This window comes from Erinaceus europaeus, chromosome 10, assembly GCF_950295315.1.
Source record: "Erinaceus europaeus chromosome 10, mEriEur2.1, whole genome shotgun sequence".
Lineage (NCBI taxonomy): Eukaryota > Metazoa > Chordata > Mammalia > Eulipotyphla > Erinaceidae > Erinaceus > Erinaceus europaeus.
The window spans coordinates 28385096-28412935 of NC_080171.1; the positions used below are offsets into that span (position 1 = coordinate 28385096).

Here is a 27840-nt window from a genome sequence, read left to right on the forward strand (position 1 = left end):
CTGCGGGGAAAGTGGGACACTGGATACCGGCGCCCCGCCCCGCCCCGCCCCGCCCCGCCCCGCCCCGCCCCGCCCCGCAATTTCGGGCTAGGGGGAAGGGGGACTATCCGGATACCTCTGTGGATCCAACTCACTGCAAGCTCACTCGCACAGCCTCGCACTCTCTGCCTTGTCGGTGCCCGTAGCAACAAGACCCTCGTTTGCACCGCCCCGCGCTTGCGCGCCGCCGCTCTGCCTTGTCCCTCGCGGCGCCCCGTAGCCGCGCGCCCAGCACGGCCCGCCGGCGCCAAGATGGCGGCGCTGACGAACGGGGAGCGAAGCCGTCTAAGCTGAGGCCCGAGTTCTTGGAGGCGGGCGCCGGGCGGCCGGAAGCCCGGCCTGTGGCCGCACCGGCTGCGGGTCGCTGGGACATGGTGCGCGCAGAGCCGCGCCGCTGCCATCGCTGTCGCTGAGTTCGCCGGCCTCGCCGGGCTCTTAAGTCAGAGCGGGAAGATGTTTTCCGCGCTCAAGAAGCTGGTGGGGTCGGAGCAGGCTCCGGGCCGCGACAAGAACATCCCCGCCGGACTGCAATCCATGAACCAAGCACTGCAGAGACGCTTCGCCAAGGGGGTGCAGTACAACAGTGAGTCGGCCTGCAAAGTGGGGTCCGGGCATGCAAGTCCGCAAAGTGAGGTCTAGGGCGCGGAGTCGGGGTGCTGGGGACATGGAGCCCGAGGGCTGCAACATCTGCAGGCCGGTAGGTCTGCTCCGGAGGTGCGGAGCCCTTACCTGAGCAACGCTGCCGTGCCCTCGGGATCACCTGTGTCGCAGGTGGTACCGACCGGAAGACTGGGTGCTAGACAACCCCAGGGTCAGAGTGGAAGTCTGAGCCCAGGCGAGGCCTTTCCCTAGCAATGCTTGCACGTAGGCGCCTGTCTTTTCATCAAACAGTTCGCCAAGGTGGTTCCTGATGAACGCTGCGGGGGCCGGATTGGCCCAGGTGACCTCGGCCTGGAGCAATTCTTACATAACTTGGGGAGAGCCCTTTGGGTTGTGACAGGTCTTAAAAGGGGGTGCTGGAACTCTGCATCAGTGTGCTGATGCTGGAATTCCTTCTGGTTTGAGCGATTTTTTTTTTTCTTTGTAAAGACTTCGTGTTCATTTGCAAGATAGAATGTCAGCTACGCCATGCATTCCCCCCCACTCCCCCTACCACACACACATACACATACACACACTTTTTTTTTTTTAAACCAGAGCACTGCTCAGCTCTGTACGGGGGATTGAACCTGGAACTTTGGAGCCTCAGGCACGAGAGTCTCTTTATAACCATTATGCTATCTACCCCCGCCCAACACACAAACTTTTTAAAGGGAGCCTTTGTATGGGATATATTTAGAATAGCTCCAGAAGGCACAGAACCTTATGTTATTGTAGGAGACGTTTCTTTCCCAGTGGGGAGGAGTTATTTACAGATGCGCTCCAGCCCTCTGCTATAAATTATGCAAATTGTATAGTCCTATACACTGACGGTTCTCTTGACCCATTTTGAGTTTTTCCATGTTGGCTTTTTTTTTTTTTTTTGTCTCCAGGGTTATTGCTGGGGCTCAGTGTCTGCACCATGAATCCGCTCCTCTTTGAGGCCATTTTTCCCCCTTTTATTGCCCTTGTTGTAGCCTTGTTATGGTTATTATTGCTGCTGTTGATGTCGTTCGTTGTTGGATCGGACAGAGAGAAATAGAGAGAGGAGGGGAAGACAGAGGAGGAGAGAAAGATAGACACCTGCAAACCTGTTTCACCGCCTGTGAAGCGACTCCCCTGCAGGTGGGAGCCGGGGGCTCGAACCGGGATCCTTACGCCCATCCTTGCGCTTTGCGCCCCTTGCGCTTTGCACCAAGTGCGCTTAACCCGCTGCTCCATCGCCCGACCCCCGCCTTTTTTTTTTCATGTTGGTCTCACGTTTAAATAATTTCCCTCAAGTATCTCTATATATTTCTGCAAGACTTTGGACATGTCCCCTTTGCAGCTTTAAGAGGAGTCTTCCAATCTCTATGACAATATATTTTGGATATGATGTAGGCTACTAAGAATCTAGTTAGAAAGAATTTTGTGGGAGTTGGGCGGTAGTGCAGCGGGTTAAGTGCACGTGGCCTGAAGCACAAGGACCCCCGTAAGGATCCCTGTTCGTGACCCGGCTCCCCACCTGCAGGGGAGTCGCTTCACAGGTGGTGAAGCAGGTCTGCCAGTGTCTTTCTCTTCCCCTCTCTGTCTTCCCCTCCTCTCTCCATTTCTCTCTGTCCTATCTAACAACTACAATAATAACTGCAACAACAATAAAAATCAACAAGGGCAACAAAAGGGAAAATAAAATAAATATATTAAACAGCACATAAAAAAAGACTTTTGTGCAGGGTTAAAGAGAGATGCCATTTATACTCATAATACTATATATATTTAACATTCAGAAAGGACACTAGAGAGTCCAAATACTCATTTACACAGCTCTCTAGACTCTATATTTGAATCCCTTGTTACTGGTGACATTTTATTTTAAACTTAATCCTAGTGCTTTTGAAATTAGACCTGGAAACTAGAACTTGTTCGTCTTCTGGAAAGCACTCTCTGATAGGTACAGCCCCTATTCCATGGTGGTGGTGAGTAAAAAGCATTGTGGAATTGTTCCAAAGAAGAAAAACCTAATTTCAGGTAGTAGGGGACTGGTTGTGATCTCCTGGAACCAAATGGAAGATGAAAATGAGAAAAATTGGAGTTGGTACCTAATTTACATTTTAGAAGGCTATGGTCCCTATAGTTGAATACTATACAATAAAATCTTTAATTTTTTTTAATTATTGGATAGGGACAGCCAGAAATTGAGATAGTAGAGGGAGATAGAGATCTGCAGCACTGCTTTACCACTTGCAAAGCTTTCCCCCTGCAGGTGGGGACCTAGGACTCAAACCCGGGTCCCTGAGCATTATAACATGTGCGCTCAAGCAGGTGCACCACCACTCGGCCCGAAACTTTAATTTCCTTTATTCATCAAGATAATAGAATGTTTCTACTTTTTAATTTTGAGTTGTCTTTTACTGAACATTTGTCCTCTTACTTCCTTTTAAGTTTGCTATGATAATGACAAGTGACTCCTGTCACATATGTGTAAAGTTCTAGCATGCATATTATATAGAAAATCAAAACCTAATGACACACTGAGTCACATTCTCAAATTTGGAAGTCATTTGTGTATAGTGGGAGAATGAATTTTTAAACTGTTTTTAATGTTTATTTTCTTGTTTGCTATAAATGAGGAGGGGGAGAGAAAGAGGTTAAAAAAAAAGGAGCATCACACTGACAAATGTGATATGGGGATCAAATTCAGGATCTTATGCTTTATAGAGTCCAGGGTTTATCCATTGTACCACCTCCTGCACTGCAGTAGAAAAAAGACCCACTCAGGTCTCCCTTCCTACTTGAACCAAATGGAGAAGTTCTCATTGAAAGAGCTTCCTGAGTGAGGAAAAAACAGTATCGTGAAATTCTTCAGCATTTCGCTAGCTCAGTACTAGACTCCTACTGAAGAAAGCCTTTAGACTCAGGGATGACCAGACTGTTTAATCAGATTTCAATGCTAAATTTTTTCTTTTTCTTTTCTTCTTCGTCTTTTTTTTTTTTTTTTTTTTGCCTCCGGGTTTATCACTGTGGCTCAGTGCCTGTACTACAAATCCACTGCTCCTGTGGCTTTTTTTTTTTTTTTGGATAGGACAGAGAGAAATTGAGAGGGGACACCTACAGACCTGCTTCACCACTTGTGAAGCAAACCCACCCCCCACCCCACACACACACACACAAGTGGGGAGCCAACCAGGGTCTCAAACTGGGATCCTTGTGCAGGCCCTTGGCTTCATACTTTATGTGCCACCCCCAGACCCCTCAGTGCTAAAATTTAGTGTGTGTATGTTCGTTTATTTATTTATTTATGTATTGGTGTTGCTGGGTTCTTGCACATGTGCAGTTCCACTGGCCCTGGCTAATTTTTTTTTCATTCAAATATATAGAGAGACAGACAGAGAGGGAGCGACACCATGGCCCCAGAGTTTCCCCCAGTGCCATCATACCTCCACGTTTGGTGCCAAGGCTAAAACCAGGGGCACTTGCATGGCAAAGAAGTTGTCTTGACCAGTAAGCTATTTCTCCCACCCTCACCACTATATATATATATATATATATATATATATATAATCTTATTTAAGACAGACAACACATCACTCAGGCTCACAGGACACTGGGATGGAACTTAGATCTCATGCTTATAAGTTCAGTACTATAGTCAGTGGGCCACCTCGTGAACTGGAAGTGCTAGAATACTTGGAGTTAATCACCTCCTCAGTAAGAAACCTTTTTTTTTTTTTATAGACACCTGCAGACCTGCTTCACCGCCTGTGAAGGGACTCCCCTGTAGGTGGGGAGCCGGGGGCTGGAACCGGGATCCTTACGCAGGTCCTTGCGCTATGCGCCACATGTGCTTAATCCGCTGCGCTACCTCCCGACCCCCAGTAAGAAACCTTTTGAAAGGTTGCGTAGCGGGTTAAGTGCACATGGTGCGAAGCACAAGGACCGGCATATGGATCCTGGTTCGAGCCCCCGGCTCCCCCCCACCTGCAGGGGGCGTTGTTCACAAGTGGTGAAGCAGGTCTGCAAGTGTCTTATCTTTCTCTCCCCCTCTCTGTCTTCCCCTCCTTTCTCCATTTCTCTCTGTCCTAACAACAACGACATCAATAACAACAATAAAAACAAGGGCAACAAATAAATAAATAAGAAGATGAAAGGAAGGGAAAGAAGGAAAAAAGAGAAGGAAACAATTACAAACCAGTATCTCTTATGAACATGGATGCGAAAGCACCTAGCAAAAATGCTAGCAAACAACACTTAACAGTACACTGGTGGGGCCAGGCGGTAGCACACCTGGTTAAGCACTTGCATTACAGTGTGCAAGGACCCAGGTTCAAGCCCCTGGTCCCCACCTGCAGGGGGAAAGCTTCATGAGTGGTGAAGCAGGGCTGTAGGTTTCTTCCTCTCTGTATCCCTATCTTCTCTCAATTTCTCTCTGTCTCTATCCAATAATAAATAAATTAAAATATTTTTTAAAAAACAGTATACTGAAAGGATCATATATCATGATCAAGTGGGATTTTTCCAGGGATGCCAGTAATATAATACACCACTTCAAAAGGAAGGACAAAAATCAAATGATCATCAATCATGCAGTACAGAGAAAACATTTCACAATTGCCAGCACCCATTTCTGATTAAACTCTATTTATTTATTCCCTTTTTGTTGCCCTTGTTGTTTTATTGTTGTTGTTATTATGGGGAGCTGGGGGCTTGAACCGGGATCCTTACACTGGTCCTTTTGCTTTGCACCACCTGCGCTTAACCCGCTGCACTACCACCCAACTCCCCCTGATTAAACTCTTAATGAAATGGGAATAGAAGAAGTATACTTCAAAATAATAAAAACCCTATAAACCCACAGCTAATGGTGTATCCAACCATGAAAAAGTGAGAGCGTTTCCTCTATATCTGAAGAGCAGGAGCAAAATGAGGAGGCTGTCCACTCTCATCACTCCTGTTTAATTTAGTATTAGAGGGCTTAAAGAAATCCAGATTGGAAAAGAAGTAAAATTACCATTATTTGCAGATGATACATAGAGATACTCAACACAAAACTCTTAGAAATAAGAAATGGCATAAATAAAAAATGAACACTGTGAAGTGGCAAGCTACAAAATCACTCAACAAAAAATATGTGGCATCTCTATATGAAAACTACATGAGAAACGAACTTGTTTACAGTCACATTCAACAAGAATTAAATGCCTTGGAGTAAAACAAAGGAAATAAAAGACCTACACAGTGACGACTACAAGACACAAGGAAATGGAAAGATACTGCATGTTCATTGATGGGGAGAACTAATATAGTCACATAGATACCTCAACAAAAGCAATATACATATTCAATGCAATATCTATCCAAAACTTCAGTGGTATTTTTAAAGGAACAGAACAAGAAATGTTAAAAATCTGTACAAAAGCACCACACACAGAAGGAGGAGGAAGGAGAAAAGAAAAAGAAAAAAGCACTATCTGGGCTGTGGAGATAGCATAATGGTTATATTTTAAAAGAAAGAAAAAAAAAAAAAGCTTTTCATGCCTCAAGCTCTTAAGATTCTGAAGTCCTAGGTTCAACCCCCAGCACCACCATAAAACAATAGCTGTAATAGTCTTAAGGGGGAAATAAAAATTAAAGCATGGGGAGTCAGGCAGTAGCGCAGTGGGTTAAGCACACATGGTGCCATGTGCATGGACTGGCGTAAGGATCCCGGTACGAGCCCCTGACTTCACAGATGGTGAAGCAGGTCTGCAGGTGTCTGTCTTTCTCTCCCCCTCTCTGTCTTCCCCTCCTCTCTCCAACTTCTTTGCCACGCAAGTGCCCCTGGTTTTAGCCTTGGCACCAAACGTGGAGGTATGATGGCACTGGGGGAAACTTTGGGCCATGGTGTCACACGCTCCCTCTCTGTCTATCTCCTATATATTTGAATGAAAAAAAATTAGCCAGGGCCAGTGGAACTGCACATGTGCAAGAACCCAGCAACACCAATACATAAATAAACGAACATACACACACTAAATTTTAGCACTGAGGGGTCTGGGGGTGGCACACAAAGTATGAAGCCAAGGGCCTGCACAAGGATCCCAGTTTGAGACCCTGGTTGGCTCCCCACTTGTGTGTGTGTGGGGTGGGTTTGCTTCACAAGTGGTGAAGCAGGTCTGTAGGTGTCCTTCTTTCTCCATTTCTCTCTGTCCTATATAACAACAATGACGTTAATAACAACAACAGTAATAACTATAACAACAATAAAAAACAAGGGCAGCCAAAGGGAAAATAAATCAATATAAAAAAATAATGAAAGTATGGTATAACCCAACTTCAAACTATATTACAGTTTTGAAAGATAACTCACCCAATTACCTTACAATCCATGTGACCCTGAGTTTGAACCTCAGCATCACATGGGAACATCATGGACAGAATTAGGAGCTCTCCATGCTTGATGAAGTGGTGCTTGGGTATCTCTTTTCTTTCTGTATCGATTTTCCCTGCTCCTCATTTCTCAAAAAAAATAATAATAATAATAAGGGTAGGAAACTGAGCCAGGGAGGCTGCTCAGCAATACTTTAAAAAACAAAAACACCTGATTCAACTTCCGGAGGCAGAGCTACGAGCAGCAGATCGCTTTCTCTCCTCCCTCCCCTCCCCTCCCCTCCCCTCCCCTCCCCTCCCCTCCCGGATCAACTAGGAATACCAAAGGAGACCACACGGGACCGAAACAAGACAGGACTAGAATGACCACAGGAAACCAGTAAATCACCGGTGAGTACAAACACATGTGGCTGGTGACAGAGAGAAGAGAGGAGCCTAAGGAGAGATTAAGTGACTGCTAACAGTTCAGCAGTTTATCAGTTGAGACACCACCTCCAGTCTGCTCCACCAACAAGGGGACAGCTTAAGGGAGGAGAGGACTCCCCAGAGATTCACCAAGTGCAACTCTAAGTCTCCATTGCTACTACCCTCAGAATCTGGAGCAGTGACAGGGAGGGACACCAGGGGACAGAGATCTAACCGGGAAACTCAGGAGAAGACCTATACCTCGGTGGCATAGCTGAGGGACTGTGAAAGTCTCTTTGCATAACTACTGGATTATCTCTGCCACACCCTGCTTTATCTCTTGGTCAGGAGTCAGTGATTAAGCTAAAGCCTATTGATAGTTTAAAAGCCCTCAGGCTCCCATAGCCTATAGGGAAGAAAAAAAAAAAAAGGCTTTTACACCACTGAGCTCCAACTCAGGGATTGAAACAACTATTAACTTCCACCACTGTGAACCCTTTAATTAACTTACTTAGACACAAGTCAATCCAGGCAATAGTGATCAATAATTGAAAAGTACTGATAAAGGGAACTCATAATATAAAATGGTTAAAACAACAAGAAAAAATATTGGAGAATTGAACCAGGACAAGAGTCCAGCTAAAAGTCCTCCAGAGGGTGAAGCACAAAACAACGAGTTCAACATCCAAACATTAGCTAAGGAAATAGCAGGAGTGAGTAAAGAATTTGAAAAAATTGTAATCAGAAATGCAGGAACAACAAATGAAAATATGGAAGAAAATACTAATTATCTCATGGTTATTAGAGAGCTGAAAGCTGAAATCGCTGAGCTAAGAAGGCAACTAGCTGAACAAGCTAAAACAGTATCAGAGCAGGGCAACAAAATAGATGAACTCCAGAAAGCAGTAGAGGGCAGAGAGAATAGAATCTATGAGGCTGAAGACAGAATTAACAAGATTGAGGATGAATTAGAGACAACTAAAAAAGAAGAGATCTCAAAAAGAGATTAAGAGATGCTGAAAACAACAACAGAGTCCTATGGGATGACTTCAAAAGAAACAATATACGCATTATTGGCATACTAGAGGAAGAAAGAGAAGGAGAGGAAGAAAGCATTTTCCAGGCCATAATAGCTGAAAATTTCTCTAGTCTAGACAACATCAAAGACATAAAGATTCAAGAAGCCCAGAGGGTCCCAAACAGAATTAACCCAGACCTAAAGACACCAAGACATATCATACTTAGAATGGAAAGGAATAAGGATGAAGAAAGGATCCTGAAGGCTGCAAGAGAAAAACAAAGAGTCACCTACAAAGGAAAACCCATAAGATTAGCAGCAGACTTCTCCATACAAACACTACAGGCCAGAAGAGAATGGCAAGATATCTACCGAGTGCTCAATGAGAAAGGCTTTCAGCCAAGAATACTGTATCCTGCTAGATTGTCATTCAGACTAGATGGAGGCATCAAAACCTTCTCAGACAAGGAACAACTGAAGGAATCAACTATCACCAAGCCTGCCCTGAAAGAAGTTCTGAAAGGTCTCATAAACAACCAGACCACCACAAATAGGACATATATCAAAACACTCTAAAAACTCTACAAGAATGGTGTTAAAATATCTTCAATCTTTGATATCAATAAATGTCAATAGCCTGAATTCACCTATTAAAAGACACAGAGTAGGAAGATGGATTAGAAAACAACTCAACAGGGAGTTGGGCTGTAGCGCAGCGGGTTAAGCGCAGGTGGCACAAAGCACAAGGACCTGCATAAGGATCCCGGTTTGAACCCCGGCTCCCCACCTGCAGGGGCGTCGCTTCACAGGCGGTGAAGCAGGTCTGCAGGTGTCTATCTCTCCTCCTCACTGTCTTCCCCTCCTCTCTCCATTTCTCTCTGTCCTATCCAACTACTACAACAATAAAACAACAAGGGCAACAAAAGGGAATAAATAAATAAAATATTAAAAAAAAAAAAAGAAAACAACTCAACAATATGCTGTCTACAGGAAACCCACCTAACTCAACAAGACAAAGACAGACTTAAAGTGAAAGGATGGAAAACTATCATACAAGCCAATGGCCCACAAAAAAGGGCATGAACAGCTATTCTCATATCTGACATGATATGTCAGATATGAGAATAGACTTTAAAATAGATAAGATTAAAAAAGATAGGAATGGACACTACTTAATGCTCAGAGGATCAGTCAATCAAGAGGACTTAACAGTTATCAACATCTATACACCCAATGAGAAGCCATCTAAATACATCAAACTTCTACTGAAAGAGCTACAGCAATATATTAACAGTAACACAATCATAGTAGGGGACTTCAACACCCCACTATCTCAACTTGACAGATCATCCAGGCAGAAAATCAATAAACACATAAGGGAGCTAAATGAAGAGATAGATAAACTAGAACTATTGGATATTTTCAGAGTCATTCATCCCAAGAAACTGGAATACACATTTTACTCAAATCCACATGGGTCATTCTCAAGGATAGACCATGTGTTAGGCCACAAAGACAGCATCAGCCAATTCAAGAGCATTGAAATCATCCCAAGCATCTTCTCAGACCACAGTGGAATTAAACTAACACTTAACAATCAACAAACTATTAGTAACAGTCCCAAAATGTGGAAGCTCAACAGCGCACTTCTTAACAACTTCTGGGTCAAAGAGGAAATCAAGGAAGAAATCAAAATGTTTCGAGAGTTCAATGAAAATGAAGACACAAGCTATCAAAATATTTGGGACACAGCTAAAACAGTCCTAAGAGGGAAGTTCATAGCTATACAAGCACACATTAGGAAACAAGAAAAAGCACAAATAAACAGCCTGATTGCACATCTTAAAGACCTAGAAGAAGAACAACTAAGGAACCCTAAAGCAACGAGAAGGACAGAAATCACTAAAGTTAGGGCAGAAATAAATAACATTGAAATAGGAAAACCATACAAAAGATCAACGAAAGTAAATGTTGGTTCTTCGAAAGAGTAAACAAAATCGACAAACCTTTAGCCAGACTCACAAAACAAAAAAGGGAGAAGACCCAAATAAATCTGATAGTAAATGGAAGAGGAGATTTTTTTAAAGTCTTCCAGAAGATTGAAGACACTGGAATACTCCCTGCCAGCTTCTATGAAGCCAACATCACCCTGATACCAAAAGCAGACAGGGACACAACCAAAAAAGAAAACTACAGACCACTATCTCTGATGAACATAGATGCGAAAATATTGAACAAAATTCTAGCCAACCAGATACAGCAGTATATCAAAAAGATTGTTCATCATGACCAAGTGGGGTTTATCCCAGGCATGCAAGGTTGGTTTAATATACGTAAATCAATCAATGTGATCCACCACATCAACAAAAGCAAGACCAAAAACCACATGGTCATATCAATAGATGCAGAGAAAGCCTTTAACAAAATACAACATCCCTTTATGATCAAAACACTACAAAAAATGGGAATAGATGGTAAATTCCTGAAGATAGTGGAGTCTATATATATATAGCAAACCTACAGCCAACATCATACTCAATGGTGAAAAACTGGAAGCATTTCCCCTCAGATCAGGTACTAGACAGGGCTGCCCACTATCACCATTACTATTCAACATAGTGTTGGAAGTTCTTGCCATAGCAATCAGGCAGCAGCAAGGAATTCAAGGGATACAGATTGGAAGAGAAGAAGTCAAACTCTCCTTATTTGCAGATGACATGACAGTATACATGGAAAAACCTAAGGAATCCAGCAAGAAGCTTTTGGAAATCATCAGGCAATACAGTAATGTGTCAGGCTATAAAATTAACATTCAAAAGTCAGTGGCATTCCTCTATGCAAACACTAAGTTAGAAGAAATTGAAATCCAGAAATCAATTCCTTTTACTATAGCAACAAAAACAATAAAATATCTAGGAGTAAACCTAACCAAAGAAGTGAAAGACTTGTATACTGAAAATTATGAGTCACTACTCAAGGAAATTGAAAAAGACACAAAGAAGTGGAAAGATATTCCATGTTCTTGGGTTGGTAGAATTAACATCATCAAAATGAATATATTACCCAGAGCCATCTACAAATTTAATGCTATTCCCATCAAGATCCCAAGCACATTTTTTTTGAAAATAGAACAAATGCTACAAATGTTTATCTGGAACCAGAAAAGACCTAGAATTGCCAAAACAGTCTTGAGAAAGAAGAACAGAACCGGAAGCATCACACTCCCAGATCTCAAATTGTATTATAGGGCCATTGTCATCAAAACTGCTTGGTATTGGAACATGAACAGACACACTGACCAGTGGAATAGAATTGAAAGCCCAGAAGTGAGCCCCCACACCTATGGACATCTAATTTTTGACAAAGGGGCCCTGACTATTACATGGGGAAAGCAGAGTCTCTTCAACAAATGGTGTTGGAAACAATGGGTTGAAACATGCAGAAGAATGAAACTGAATCACTGTATTTCACCAAATACAAAAGTAAATTCCAAGTGGATCAAGGACTTGGATGTTAGACCACAAACTATCAAATACTTAGAGGAAAATATTGGCAGAACTCTTTTCCGCATAAATTTTAAAGACATCTTCAATGAAACGAATCCAATTACAAAGAAGACTAAGGCAAGTATAAACCTATGGGACTACATCAAATTAAAAAGCTTCTTCACAGCAAAAGAAACCACTACCCAAATCAGGAGACCCCTCAAAGAATGGGAGAAGATCTTTACATGCCATACATCAGATAAGAGTTTAATAACCAACATATATAGAGAGCTTGCCAAACTCAACAACAAGACAACAAATAACCCCATCCAAAAATGGGGGGAGGACTTGGACAGAATATTCACCACAGAAGAGGTCCAAAAGGCCAAGAAACACATGAAAAAGTGCTCCAAATCTCTGATTGTCAGAGAAATGCAAATAAAGACAACAATGAGATATCACTTCACTCCTGTGCACGCACAGCAGGTCCATAGGGATTTTACTATGGTTACTCTGTGCTGTGTGTTGTTGTTATTGTTGTTTGTCTCGGTAGAGGCAGCAAAAGAGACCATAGCACCGGACTGTCCTTCAGTGTGGCAGGGGCCAGGCAAAACTTGGGTCACTCACATAGCAAAACAGCATACTATCCCTGTGAGCTATTTTGCTGCCCCATGATATTATAATCTTAGCTATTGTTAAGCTCCCCTAAAAATGAAAAGGTGAAATAATGTCATACAGCAGACAGGGTGTCACAGTGATAGTAATGTGGGAAATAGGGGGAAAAATAAGTCCTAGGAGAAAGAAGAACCCAGTGACGGTCCTGACACCAGTGTCCAGGATGTAGCTCCCCATCCCTGCTAGGTGGTGCTGGGCATTGATGGAGGTCTCTGAGCTGCAGAAGGGGGAAGCAATGACAGCACCTGCTCTGAGGTGCCACTAGGTCAGTGTGAACATGCCCTGGGAAACACTGCACTGCGCCTTAGAGGGGGGGTGCTGTCCCGCAACCCAGTTAGGTATGTGTGTCCTTGGACTCCTGTGTGACCTAGCTGCTTACAGGGGGTGTGACAGCTTGCTCTCCCCATCTCTGAGCAGTGAGGGTGCCCCATTATCCACAAAGCTCTAGAGGGCTTTTTCTCCCCATATCATGTTCTTGCCACAAGGAATAAGAAAGTATCTTCCCTGTGATATTGGCAGGTGGCACAGCAACAGAGAGCTCGGAATGGGTATGCTGGGCTTGTGCTCCCTCAGCCTGGTGGTCTCCTGGGAACACAGGAATAGTCAGGCTGTGTACAGCCTCTGTCCACCACACACCCCACTCCCCTTGTGCATCAGGGCTCACTGCAGTCAGCTGAGGTTCCCAACCCTCCCTGGGGCCTGATGAGAACTGTTTAATGTCTGGAAATAGTTAATACATTCCCAAAACTAAAGGGACTTGGGGAGGGGGTATGCAGAATTAGGTGAGTCCACAGACTTGGTGATTGTGTTCTGTGGGAGAATGAGCATCTAAGGTTACTGGTGGGGAGAAGCCAGATGCCGCCAGGCCAGTAAGTTCACAGACAGCCCCACCCTCATCCCACCCTGCATTTGTCTGCCTCCTTCCCCCATCTTACCAGAACTCACCAGATCTTGTCCTTTCATCCACTTTCCCCCACCCCCAGTGGCAAGAAATACTCCACTATGTAGTTCAGTCCTTGTCCCTCCTTCCCCTGCTGGCACATTTTGTGGGGTCTGTTCCACCCTGTCCTCATCCCTGTTCTCTGCTGCAGAGGGCTCAGGCCATTCTGTGACCCTACTGCCTGCCTGTGAAAAGCTAGGCATGTTATAGAAGGGTGCACTAAAAATACCAGCGCTGCAGAAAGTAGGTGAGAAACCATCCTTAGAAATCTAGGGAGCTGGGAGTCGGGCTGTAGCACAGCCGATTAAGCGCATGTGGTGCAAAGCGCAGGGACCTATGTAAGGATCCCGGTTCGAGCCCCCGGCTCCCCACCTGCAGGGGAGTCGCTTCACAAGCGGTGAATCAGGTCTGCAGGTGTCTATCTTTCTCTCCCCCTCCTCTCTCCATTTCTCTTTGTCCTATCCAACAACGATGACAACAATAATAACTACAACAATAAAACAACAAGGGCAACAAAAGAGAATAAATATTTTTAAAAAAAGAAATCTAGGGAGCTGTGGCATATGTCGATAGCATAATGGTTATGCAAAGAGAGTCTCATGCCTAAGGCTCCAGGGCTCCAGGTTCAGTCCCCCGTACCACCACAAACCAGAGCTGAGCAGTGCTCTTGTTAAAAAAAAAAAATCTAGGGAGCTGCCTTAGCAAGACCAGAGCCGCTGATCCTGCTGTGTTTGTAAGGCAGGGAGGATGCAGTGTGCCTATCTTCTGAGGTCTTCTGTGGCCACCAACTCTCTCCTCGGGCCTTTTCCCTGATCTGCAGCCAAATGTAAACTTGATGCCCTCTCTCTCTACTTCTTTGCCAGTGAAAATAGTGATCCGAGGAGACAGGAACACGGGCAAGACGGCACTGTGGCACCGACTGCAGGGCAAGAAGTTCGTAGAGGAGTACATCCCCACGCAAGAGATCCAGGTCACCAGCATCCACTGGAACTACAAAAGTGAGGGCGGGGGTGGGGGGTACTGGGGTGGGAATGGGGGCCAGGCACCTTCCTCCAGGCTCTGAGCACAGGCAGGCAAGATGGATGTAGGGTTTCCTGTGCCCCTACCTCGCCTCCCTGGACATTCCCCCGCTAAGACTTGGTGTTATCCTGACAGCTACCCAAGGGGCTGTTATGGGGGTGCCCACCCAGTTTCTAAAGCCCCTAAGAACCATCAAGGGGACTCCCCTGGGGAACGGAGAGGAGCACTGAATTCTAGAAATGTTCCAAAGGCAAAAACTTCCCCCATTTAATAGGCATCTGGGCTGGGGGCAGTAAGACCTTTGGGAGAGGGTCTGGAGCTGAGCCACCAAAAATTTAAACTCCTTTGTTCTTTTTTTTTTTTTTTTTATGGAGCTAGATCTTGAACAAGTGGAAGCAGACCACTTTATTTAGAGTAACAAGAGGAAGAGCCCATAGCACCAGAGCTTCCCCCAGTGCCATGGCAGCTACCTTGTGTTGCTGGGGCTTACACCTGGATTGCACACATGGCAAAGCATCCACCTTACCCAGTGAGATACCTAACACCCACCCCGAACCCCCAATTAAAGTCTTATAACAATAACAAGTGAGTGCTCCTCAGATGGGCCCTGCAGGATGGGGACCTAGTATAACCCAGACCTGAATTCTGAGCAGACCAATCCTATGAGACCACCTGGAATGCTATTCACTGTGATTCACATGGCCCTGGGTTACAGAAGGTAACTCCCCCCGCCCCCCCCCCCCCCCGCAGTGCAGGGGACACCATTTGGGAGGCTAAGCACAGTAGGCACTGGTCCTGTCCCCCATACACCCACTCCATATGCTGGGATCTAATAGAGAAAAGGCAAACAACAATGACAGCAACAACAATAATAATAATAACAACGATAAACAACAAAGGCAACAAAAGAACAACAAGGGCAACAAAAGGGAAAAAATAGCCTCCATGAGCAGTGGATTTGTAGTGCAGGCACTGAGCCCCAGCAATAACCCTGGAGGCAAAAAAAAATAAAATTAAATCCCCCCCCAAATTTTTTTTTTAAATCATTAGATAGAGAAGGCAGGCCCTGCCCTGCCTGAGAAGTAGATAGGCCCAATAAGTATCTTCTCCAAGAGCAGTAGAAGAGAATTCTGGGAGGGGAGCAGTCCAGCCACAGGAGAGCCGAGGTTCCCTAGTAGGAGCCATGCTCAGGGCAGGGCTGATGCTGAAGAGCAGGCACCCAAGAAGACCCCTCAGTCCCCTTTGTGAAAGTAGAAGGCTTCATTGGTTCTAATCTTGGTGTTTCCTCACTATTTTAGCCACTGATGATATCGTGAAAGTAGAAGTCTGGGATGTAGTTGACAAAGGTATGCAGTGTGTCTGTTAAGTCTTTTCTCAACACTTTGTTCATAGCCCCTCATCAGATGTAGCACCTGCTCACAGAGCTTGCCCTGGGAAGCTCTGTCTACATCCCAATAGACAAGATGGCATGACTAGGGGCTGACCTGTCAGGGCACACCCTGCTGTGAATCACCCTTGTACCCTAATCTTTGGAGCCACAGAGCAGGGTGGGCTCAGTCCCAGCACTCCCGACCCTTCTGCAGCACCTTGGAGAGACACCTGCTTATCTGGACCCTGTGAGCTCCCCAGTTATGACCCAGACTTGTATGATTATGATCTATGATGGTCCCACAAAGATGAAGCCACCCGATGCCATTCCTATGTCCCTTCGTGAGTGACACGTGACTGTGTCATCAGAGATGAAGGGGTAGTGGCCTAGAGCTGTTTTCCTCAGGGGCACCTGGGACCTGAGCACAGCCACTGTCCCCTAGATGGGACATCATCTAGGTTGTCTCAGGCTGGGCCTCTGTAGCTTTGAAGGAAGTGTCCATGGTTGAGCCTGAGCACCTTAAAGCTGCCCAGGAGATTTCCACAAGGTCCAATTCAGTATGTAGCCTCTACTAGGAGGGGGGAAGTGGGGGTGGGGGACAAGTGGGATGCTCCTCCCTCCATCCTCAGGCCCATCATCTTTGTCTTTTAATAAGGAAAATGCAAAAAGCGCAGTGATGGCTTGAAGATGGAGAATGACTCCCATGAGGTATGCTGTGTCCCTTCCGTGTCTGTGGTTAGGGGGGTGTTTTGGACTCGGTGAGCAGGTTCCCACTCTGCTTGTGCAACTGAAGATTGCATTTGGGGGGTGGGGTGGGAGGGCTCTGGCTTGGCTGAGCACAGCTGCAGGTCAGCGATGCTGCAATGGCACCCAACTGTGTGAACAATCTCCTGGGTGATGACAGGTTGCTGAGTCTGGAGACAGGTGCCCAACTGCTCCTGGAAGCCGCCGACCAAATACTTGTTGCCAGACCTTTGTGGCAACAGTTTCCAATGCCACACGGAAATAATCTTATATATAGTTTATTTTGAAGAAAGAAAGAGAACCAGAGCAGTACTCTGGCATATGTGATGACAGGGATCAAGCTTAGGTCTTCACAGCTACCTGCAGGTCAGGCACTCTGCCTGCTGTGCTGTCAGCCAAACCACATGTTTACTTATTTTATTTTTAATTCAGCTGAAATCTATTCCAGTTGTAAAAGCTGTGTTCCAGGAGCAGGGGTCCACAGCTGGGCAGCCCTACCCAGAGCACCCTCCCTTATATTCAGTTCCTCTCACCCCAGGCAGAAGCTGAGATGGCACTGGATGCCGAGTTCCTGGACGTGTACAAGAACTGTAATGGTGTGGTCATGATGTTCGACATCACCAAGCAGTGGTAAGGGAGCTTTCCTGATGATGGCCTTTAAGGCTTCTGGTCCCTATGACATCAAGGGCCCCCATACTCCAGCAGCAGTAGTCACGTACACCCTTGCCAGTGCTCTGTATTTCTTGAGGATCAGCCTGGGCAACATGTGATAGCTCAGCCACCCCTGCCCCTCACCCATGTGTCTTTGGGCATCTATGAGTAGAGGCCTGGTGGGGCAGGACAGCTCTGGGTGCTGGGATGAGGTTTGTGCCTCTCCTGGTCCACAGTCCTCCCCACAGATACCACCTGAAATTCGGCAGAATCAAGTGGACAGTGTTGGTCTCCCCATAGTCCCCCACATTTATGTGCCTCCATAGGAGAATACAGAACTACTATAGAACAAGGTTGGGGGTGGCAAGGGAAGAGAAGATGATTGGGTAATGCAGGGCCAACCCCCTTGTCCATGACAGCACAGCACCCATGAAACATCCCGGGAATGCTCAGGGTCTGCCTGGTGTCAGGATTCCTGAGGTCTGGGAGGTGAAGGGCCTTTCTAGGATGGCAGCCTCATTCTGGCACAGCAGCCACTTCTACACACACTGGGAATTAAAGTCTCAGAGCATGTTAAGGGAGCAGTCAGCAGCAGCCTACTCACAATCCAGAATCTTAAACAGAAGGACACACCTGTCTCCCCAGCTTCCTGCCTGCCCCTGGGGCACCTGCAGTGAGCCACCTTCCCCTCACCGCCTCCCCCCCCCCCCACACACACACCACCTCACTTTTTACAAGATGTGAGCACAAGCAGTAGCAACCCTAAGTGATGGCAGGCACAGGATGGTCTGCCAGGGGGTGGCCTTTCCACAAAGGGACAGTAGACACACTGTGCCATTTCCAATCAGGGTGGGCTGCTAGCCTCATGGAGGTGCCTTACAAACCTCGTTGAAACAGTCAGGAAAAGGCCAAGTTTGGGGGTGGAAAGTGAATTGGGGCCTTAGTTCTGAGACTTGTTGGGTTGGTGTGAACAGCAGGCACTGAGTTGGATACCCAAGCCCTGTTAGACAATGGAGCCAGGGCCATTTCTCGACACCAGCAGGTTCCATTCTAGCCAAAACATGGGTCAGGTTGGAGGCCATCAGAGCAAGGCATGTGCATGCAGGGGCACCCCAGAACAGGAGTCAAAGGTGCCCTGGGCATTTGGTTCACACTTACACTACCAAGCGTGAGTGACATCACACCAAGCCATCCACATGAGATTCTGACACATGTCACCTCCTTGCATGTACTTGATAGGCAGGTGTGGGTTGTGTGCCATGTCCACAGAGAAGCAACCCCTGGAACAGCCAAGGGCTGCAGTTAGGCTGGCAGTGCCCAGGGGAGGGGGGACAGGCTACAGCGGAGGCTATTTTCTAAGAGGTGAGTTGTCACCTCACTAGGGACAGGAGCCTGTGACAGCAGGATCAGAGGTATCATGGCTGAAGCTAAAGCATGTCTGTCCTTGAATGCACCTCCCAGGACCTTCAACTACATCCTGCGGGAGCTCCCCAAGGTGCCCACCCATGTGCCGGTGTGTGTGCTGGGGAACTACCGAGACATGGGTGAGCACCGTGTCATCCTGCCTGACGATGTGCGCCACTTCATTGACAACCTGGACAGGTGGGTACCCATCAGCCCAGTCTTGGGGGGGGGGGGCGACAAGAACCCTTGACAGGTCCCCCTTCCCAAAACATGGGTGAACCCTCAGCTGAGCTCAGCCCACCTCTTCTGTATACCTTCTCCTGGAGTTGCAGGCAAGCAGATGGCCACAGATGGGACCATGGAGACAGATGTGGGCCTGGGGCTTATGGGCAGAGAGGGAGAACCACTCTGCAAGATGGAGCTGGGAGTGAGGGTCAAGGATTGGTGGGTATCTTCCTCCCAAGGTCAGACACCCCACCTCAACCCTGACTGGTGTTGGGGGGGGTCATGATGGGACCCCTGCCTTGGGACTGAAGTATCAGTCCACTTGGTTGGGTGGAATCCACTGAAGCTAAGGTCTGGGACCTAAGACTGTGGGGCAGCCTGACCCTCATCCACTCCCAAGGGGACAGTCACCTACAGGAGGCACCCTGTGACATAGAAACCCATATCCAGAAAATCCTGGCCCTGATGTGGTAGCAATGGTCCCCCTGCCCCCTCTTTCTGGAATAGGCCTCTAGGCTCCTCCTATTTCCGCTATGCTGAATCCTCCATGAAGAACAGCTTTGGCCTGAAGTACCTTCATAAGTTCTTCAACATTCCGTTTCTGCAGCTTCAGGTGAGCCCTGCCCTGGAGGTGCAGTGGACAGTTTTCTCCAGGTGCTTCTTTGGCACAGGGACAGGGCCATCTCCCTGAAGGGCACTGCCTGCTAGGGTTTGGGGTTGGTGCTGGTGCCCTTGATCCCCTCCCCTCTGTTGTGTTTCTCTGCAACTTGGCCTCTCTCAGACGACAGACAGCTGCAAAGCAGCCCCTCTACACAGGGCATATGTATCCTTTCTTCAGGACACTGGTGCCCTTGAGACTTGCTTCTCAAGCCATTTCTGACCAGCTGAGGACTGGAAACCTGCACCTCAGTCTCTGTGGTATCTTCTTCACCAGGGATGAGCATGCACACAGGCCCTCATCCACACAGCTCCCCACTGCTCTGGTCCCACCTGGTGGCTGGGCCATGGCCATCACTGGTTCTGTCCCACTCTTGCCAGTAGCAGTGGGACTAGGCTTAAAGTGTGGCTAGCAGAAAGCAAAAGTTTGCCTCCTGCCTAGGTCTGCAAGGTTCCTGTACCTCCACCCTTTGTGTTAACACAGCTCCTGGACATGTTTTGTTTGTAATAAGCTTGTTTATTTTGGAATTATATTAGACTTAACAAAAGTTGTGAAAAGGGACCAGGAGGTGACCTGCCTGGTAAAGTGCATACTGTGTCATTTGTGAGGACGTGGTTTCCAGCCTGTGTCCACCACAAAGAAGTACTCCTGTGGTATCTCTCCCTTCTCTTTTTCTCTCTTTCTTCCCCTATCTCTCACCATCTTAGCCAAAAAAAAAAAAGCATGTTGGGAGCTAAATTTAATTGTGCAGCCATAGAGCACCAGCCATAACTCTGGTGGGGGGAAAAGTTGCAAAGATGTTGCACAAGTCTCAGCCCTCTGATGTCAAATGGGAAGATGAACTTTTGGACAGAAGACCACAGAGCTGACACCCCTTCCACACAAGGAGGGAAGCACATGATGTCCATACAGAGGCATCCAGGCTTTGACTCAATGCCCCTTTTCAGCCATGGTGGCTTCTGTTTTTTCTCCAGGATACAGCTTGCTTTGGAGAGTGGCCTTTTCCCTCTGAGAGAAGTGAGGATGCTGCCGGCTGGGTGGTTGGCCTGGTTTTCAGTTAGAAAGCTGGTCTGTCGACTCAAGAGATGCCAATTTTGTCCTCTCCCCAGGGACAGTAGGTGTGACACTGTGCGTTCTTAGAGATCCTGTTAACTTGGTGTCATAGTCTATAAGACAACCAGGAATCACATGGGAAACACCCCAGTGAGGGCTTGGTTTTGGGCCAGGGCCTGGGTAGGCAGTGCTGTGCTCTGAGGAAAACCCTAGAAGGTTCTGCAGCTCAGAACTGCATCTGCTACATGGGCAGGACGAGGCTCACATCAGAGGTAGAACAGTCCTCCCCTAGGCCAGATGTAGCACAGGCAGGAAGACTGTCTTTCCCACCAAGAGTCAGGCTTCCTGAGCCCCGGGCACCTTGTATAAAGGAGCCACCTCTCCAGGTAAGTTTGCCCCTTGTCTCTGGCTCTGTCCACAACAGAGACATCAAGTAGACATCTGGGCCTTCAGGGATTGTGCTTAGTGACCGTTTGATTTTGTCTTGTCAGTGGGGCCAAGAACCATGAGGGTGACTCCCCACTGCCACATCCCCACTCAGGTGTCTGCTTCCTATGCAGAGGGAGACACTGCTGCGGCAGCTGGAAACCAACCAGCTAGACATCGACGCTACGCTGGAGGAGCTGTCAGTGCAGCAGGAGACTGAGGACCAGAACTATGACATGTAGGTTCAGGGCTGCCCTGGGGGCCACCTGCAGGGCAGACTCTGGAGCTCCAGACTGACCATCCAGGTGGCTGTGTATACCCAAGTCCCCTGGGGAAGACAGCCAAAGGCCTGCCACCTGGGGGCTCACACAGCTTGGACAAGTCACTTCAGCATAGGGTGTAGACAGGGAGTTTAGCTCCCAAAGGAAGGAGTGGAGGCTGCTCCCCATTAGGCCTGCAGCCCTGACTCCATCACTGACATGGCTGACCAGGTGCTAGGGGAGAAGCCGCGCTCACAAAGAAGGCAGAGTGAGCAGCCCACCTGCTCTCAGCCACATAGACATGGCTTCTCAGGTCCCCTGAGCACTTAAAGCTGGGCCTGGCCCAGCCCACAGTTAGCTGGTGGGTGAGGAGGGGGACCCATAGGTATTCAGGGTTGTGAAAACAGCTGGCACCTCCATGGCAGAGATGAAGTCTGAAAACTATTCCTGGAATTTTCTGGCTCCCCACAGCTCCTCTGAGAGCTAACTGGTCTTTCTTTCTTTTCCTTCCTGCTCTGGGGCCTTGCCCATGTGCAACACCACAGTTCCCAGGTCAACCTATTTATTAAGAGATACAGCAGTACCGCTCCACCATCCATGGAGCTCCCTCTGGTGCCGTGGTACTCCTCTGTGAAGTCAGGGCTCATATCCAGGGCCCTGCACTTGCTAAGGCAGTGCTCTACCTGGTGAGCAATCTCCCAGCCCCTTGCTGCACTGGGAACTTGTGTACTTGGTACCACCAACCATGTCCCTGGAGAAGTGGCAGCTGAGCAGAGCCCTCCCACAGTGCTCACCCCAGTCAGTCCTGGTTACTGGGAAGAAAGCAGGATTCAGGGGCCACCACTTTTGGATAATATCTTGTAGCATCTATCTGTAGATAAGGGTCTGGCCCAGGACTTGACTAGAATTGTGCTATGGAGCCAGCAGCTGGATCCCACTGCCTTCCTCTGCAAGCCCAGGGCTGCACCCACTTGCTCCCACACCTTCCCCTAGATCCCCACATAAAGTCAAGAGTCCAGGGCCAACTTTCAACTGTAGCCCTACTTCAGAAGGGGAAGGCTTCCTGAAGGCTTCAGGGATGCCCTCTCCCCTGGCCTGGGAACAGTCTAGATAGGAAGGGCAGCACCAGGCTGTCACCCCTCTCATCCCCAGTCTCCCCTTGGCCAATGCTCAGTTGATGCCAGCACCTACCAGCAGGGAGCAGGGGCCAGGCTACTCTCCTATACACATGGCACTGGACCGCCCCTGGACCCTGCTTTCAGTGTTTGAGAGCACTTGTTTCCACTTAAGTTTGTCAGGAGAGGCTCTTTGAAAGGGGCAGTGAGGGCCAGGTGGTGGTACATTTGGGTAAGCACACATATTACAGTCTGTAAGGACCTAGGTTTAAGCCCCTGGCCCTCACCTGCAGGGGGAAAGCTTCACAAGAGGTGAAGTAGGGCTACAGGTTCTCTCTATCTCCCCCCCTCAATTTCTGTCTCTATCCAATAATAAATAAATATTAAAATATGGGGGAGGGAGAGTAAGCATGAGAGCAGGTTACTCCAAAGCAACAGAATGCCGGGAGAAGTGCTGGAAGGAGCAAGCAAACAGATGCCTCACTCTGTATCTTGTGTCCCCAGCTTCCTGGAGATGATGGAGGCACGCAGTCGTGGTCACACATCCCCACTGGCGGCCAATGGGCAGAGCCCATCCTCGGGCTCCCAGTCTCCAGTGGTGCCTCCAAGTGCCATGTCCACTGGGAGCTCCAGCCCCAGCACGCCCCAGCCAGCCCCAGCAGCACCACTTCAGGCCCCTGCCACCTGCCCCTCACCCCCGTCCCCCCTGGAGGCCCCAGGACCCCCCACCCAGTCTGCCCCACCCCCACGGCGCAGCATCATCTCTCGGTTATTTGGGACCAGCTCGCCAGCTGCCGAGGCCACCCCTTCACCTCCAGGTAGGCCCCAGGAGCTGCTCCTTGAAATGGATACAGGCAGGCATGTGAGCCCCACATACTGGGACAGGCAGCCCCTTCCTCCTAGATAGATGCCCCTCAGCTACCTGCCTGTGTCCTAGCCCTGTGGGCACAGCCAGGGTGAACACTAAGGGCTAGGCACTGAGCAAGTGTGCTCTGCCCACAGAGCCAGGTCCAGCTGCAGAGCTCCCAGCAAAGGTACAGAATGTGGAGGATTTTGTTCCTGAAGATGGCCTTGACCGCAGCTTCTTAGATGACACAGCCCCTGCAGAGGACGAGAAGGACATTGGAACCAAGGTCCTACAGGACAGTGACAGGTAGGACAGGCCAGTGACCTTTACCTAGGGCCTGTGCTCTGGATGGCTCCTTAGCCACCATCCATGGCCTTCCAGAATGTCCTCTCACAACCTTCCTGTGGGGTGCGGACTCCATCACTGTCCCTATACTGACTGAGTGGTGGACATATAATCCCCTTCTCCCTCCACCAACCTCAGCTCTGAGACTGCTCAATGCTGCCGTGAAACTGGACAACACAATGCCACCTGCTCCTGGAGAATGAGCAGGAACCTGGCTGCCAGCGGCTCTGAAATTCAGGGTCACTTCTGCCACTCCCCTCAGACTTGTTTCCTGAGACTCTGCCTGCTGCCTCTCTTATACCCCCAGTCAGATGCTGGGCCACCCCACCCCCTAGGACCAGTGTCATGATGTCCCAAGAAGTCCATCTCCTCCATGCTTCACCACACCAGGGCCCCACACCAGCTTGGCTGGATACCCATAGCCTGGGGCTTCTCTGACCCCTCCTAACCCTACCCCACACCGCCTTTCTCACTGCTGAACCCCACTAGAGAAACAGCCCCCTCACTGTCCCCACATGAACATGTCTCCTGAGAGCACTGACAGCCCTGTCCTCCTTCACAGTGACATGGACACCCCAGGAGGAAACCCAATGGTGGCAGGTTTCCAGGATGACGTGGACCTGGATGATAAGCCACCTGACAGGCCCTTGCTGCCCACGAACCCTGACCCCAGGGGCAGTGTCACTCTCTCCAGTGAGGAAGAAGCAGAGGAGGTTGCAGGGCACCCTACAACCACTGTCCTATCCCCTCAGAAGAATTCCAAGCCAGAGACCAAACGGTATATACGGGGTCTGGGGAAGGGAACCTAGGGGGGTGGTGTCCACAGGCTCCCTGACCCTCCTTGTCCCTAAAGGTTCCCCACAAAGGCCTCAAAGCCACACAAGGACCCAGCTCCCAGGGCCACAGAGTCCCTCACGAAGGGCTCCTCTCGAGGGCACAAGGAAAAAAAGGCTGGGCCAGCTGTATCATCAGACAGTGACCCCGAGGGGCCCATCGCTGCCCAGATGTTGTCCTTTGTCATGGACGACCCTGACTTTGAAAGCGACTCGGATACTCAGCAGAAAGTGGTGAGGACCAACCCCTGCAGGCAAGCAGCTTGGAGGTGGAGGCAAGGAATGAGTTAGGGGCAATGGCATTGGGCTGGGGTCTATCTTGGCTTCTGGAGGTGGGCCCCATATGAGACCCAGGCCTTCCCACCTGGTGACTACAGTGGAGAGGCCTTGCCAGCCACCCTGACTTGGGTAGGATGTGGGAGCCCTAGAGACAGCTTGTCACTTGCCAGTCTTGGGGGGGGAGGCAGCAGCACCCCAACCTGCCCACTCCTCCAGGGTGAGTTCCCAGTTCGAGAGGACCCCTCCGACATGTCAGATGAGGATGCCAGTCCTGCCCAGCTGTCCTTGCCTGCCAAGCCACCCATCCCCACTTTCAAACTGAAGAATGACTCGGATCTTTTTGGGTTGGGGCTGGAGGCAGGCCCCAAGGAGAGCAGCGAGGAAGGTAAGCAGAGCTCTTCCAGTCCCCCATCCAGCTCAGCCCCACTAGGTCTAGGTGTTGGGTCCTTGTGTTCTGGGGCTGCCTTGCTGACTCCCTACTTGTGCCTCTGTGCATTGAGATCCTCCAAAGGAGCATGGTGAGGATTCAGGGTCCTTCTCAGCCGGCTAACCCTCTACCCCCTCCCCCTGCACACACAGCCCAGCTAGCTGCTGGTAGAGTACTCTTCTGATGACACCCCACAGGCAGGACAGCCACTGCAGGGTGTTCGCTAGCTTGGGTGCTACTGATGCCACTGGCCCAGAGCTCTTAGGTGTCTAAATTCAGCCCTATTTGTGGCCCTCCATGGTTCCACATGGTCTGCCCAACTCCATGTTCCCCTAACCCTGCGACCTTCTCAGGTGTGTCTTGTACTTAAAGTCTTCTTCCTGTGCCAATCAGATTATACCCAGGACCCCTGCAGCCAGATTCAGTGGAGCCCGCTCAGATATAGCCAAGTCTTTATTATTATTATTATTATACCATAGCACTGCTCAGCTCTGGCTTATGGTGGTGTGGAGGATTGAACCTGGGACTTTGGAGCGTCAGGCTTGAGAGTCTCTGCATAACCATTATGCTATCTACCCCCACTCTGGCCAGGTTTTGAGGGGCTGGGCTGTACTTTTTGTGATTGTGTCCCCACCAAGTATGAATGAGGTGGGGGCACCTGCTCTGGCCAGGCCAAAGCCCACTCACTCACCATGCCAGTCAGGAAGTCCTGGGAGGGTGTGGCCCTCTGGTCAGCAGAGCTGAGGCCATATGTCATCCATGCAGATAAGGAGGGCCAGCCACCCCGCAAGGAAGAGAAAAAAAAGAAGAAGAAGAAGGGCAAAGAGGTATGCAGCTTCCCACACCTGAAGAGGGCAGTGAGGGGACAGAGACAGTGCCTGGCTTGTGCCACCAGCATAGCTGCTTTGTATTGTTCTCATCCCCACCCCCAGGAGGAAGAAAAATCCATGAAGAAGAAGAGCAAGCATAAGAAAAGCAAAGACAAGGAAGAGAGCAAAGAAGAGAGGCGGCGGCGACCACGCACCAAGGAGAAGAGGGCAGTGGATGAGCTGGAAGCCTTCTTGGGTGGTGGGGCCCCCAGTGGCCTCCGTGGGGGCGGGGACTATGAGGAGCTTTAGGGCTGGGCCAGGACCAGTGTGAAGAGGTTGAGGAGGAGCCTGGGAGGACACGTCTACTCTTTGCCAGCTGGGGGCGGGGCCACCCAGCTGAAGGGGACTGCAGGCAGCCGGCCCCAGCGCTTCTCAGGGATGGGACTGAGGCCATGGAGGCCCAAGGCCGTTTACAGGGGTGGGTGTTGCCCTCACCCCCCACTGCCTCCTGCTTGCACCCCAGTCTGATTGCGCTCTCCCAGGGTCTCCACATATGGGTGGACTCTGCTTCCTGGTAGCCCAGTGGGGGCACTGGACAGCCATGCTCTAGGCATAGGCTGGTGGCTGCACCTCTTCCAGGAGAGGCTGTGCCAGGCACCACATCGGCTTTGCACCCGTGCTCGGGGTTCAAGCGCTGCCCAGGACCAGGGAGGGCCTCCCCGGTGTCCTGTGGTCTGACACTCCACCCCACCATAAAAGCTCTCCTGTTTTATTGCATCTGTGTGTGCTGCTTCTGCCTAGTACCCAAACCAGCCCTCTGTCCCTGGTGCTGGGCTCCCTGCCTTCCCAGAGGGCCCACCTCATGCCACCTGGCCCAGAGAGGGTTAGAGAACTTCCTAATTTGCAGGGTCCCTGACTGGCTGACATGCGCCACCTGCTGGACTCAGCCCCTTGCTGAGTTATGCTCCCCATCCTATGTTCAAGTTGCCTCTACCCATGGTGGCCCTGCAGCAGGACCTCCCTGTCCCCAGTTCTGTGTCTAGAGAGCTTCCAGCCTGGAGGCAGCAGGTCAGCAGTCTCTGAGCAGGTGTGGGGGCCAGGGCACCAAGCTGATAGCTTTGGGACAAGTGTGTTTGGGGGGGGGGGGGCTGTATGCATGCACACCAGTACTTTGTGCCCGTGCAGTGCCACTACTCCTGGTAGGTTTTTTCCCCTTTTACTTTCAGAGATGGAGCTCATGAGATAGTATAGTGGTTATACTTAAAGACTTCCATGCCTAAGGCACCATAGGTCCCAGTTTCAATCCCCAGCACTACCATAAGCCAGAGCTAAGCTGTGCTCTGGTATAAGAAAGGGAAGGAAGGAAAGACTGACTCTCAGAAACAGGAAGTGGGGGGAGACAGAAGAGGAGACATTATAGTACTCCAACATTTATGGAAGCTTCCCCTGGTTCCATATATGTCGTTCCTACATGCTGTTCTTGAGCATGATCCTGTGTGTACTCTAGTGGGTGAACCGCCTCCCAACCCTAGGGATTCCCCAAACCCACAGTCTGAGGTGTCATCATCCCAGTGGTGCAAAGACTGCCAACATCATCAGGGTCCAAGCAACAAATGGTCCCATGATAGTGACATGTCCTGCCCTTCAGAGTCCAGGGCATCAGTGGCCCCTCTGTCAAGCTAGTGCTCTGAGGCTCAGTGTATAGTTGGGAGGTGGCTGGCAGGGCTGGAGCAATGACAGCCCCACCCACTAGGGCACTGAGTATAGCACTGACCCCTTACCCCCACCTGGAAGAGCCTGGGTGTTCAGGGACAAGCGGCTGCAGGCCA

At 49.2% G+C, this 27840-nt stretch overlaps 1 protein-coding gene across 2 annotated transcripts; it reads left to right on the forward strand.

The window, feature by feature from the left end:
- Positions 1-77: 77 nt before the first annotated feature.
- RABL6 (RAB, member RAS oncogene family like 6) lies at positions 78-26788 on the forward strand. Of its 2 annotated transcripts, XM_007521471.3 has the most exons (15): positions 78-622; positions 14410-14544; positions 15865-15912; positions 16591-16643; positions 17218-17309; positions 18792-18932; positions 19467-19572; positions 21231-21334; positions 22976-23289; positions 23474-23624; positions 24226-24441; positions 24517-24730; positions 24992-25160; positions 25968-26029; positions 26135-26788. In XM_007521471.3, exons 1-15 carry the CDS (start codon positions 493-495, stop codon positions 26318-26320), a joined length of 2121 nt encoding a protein of 706 aa, XP_007521533.2. In that variant the 5' UTR covers positions 78-492; the 3' UTR covers positions 26321-26788. The 2 variants fall into 2 exon arrangements, with proteins under 2 accessions (XP_007521533.2, XP_060055384.1); XM_060199401.1 differs by lacking the exons at positions 78-622; positions 14410-14544; positions 15865-15912; positions 16591-16643 and having other exon boundaries at positions 18713-18932.
- The last annotated feature ends 1052 nt before the right edge of the window (positions 26789-27840 follow it).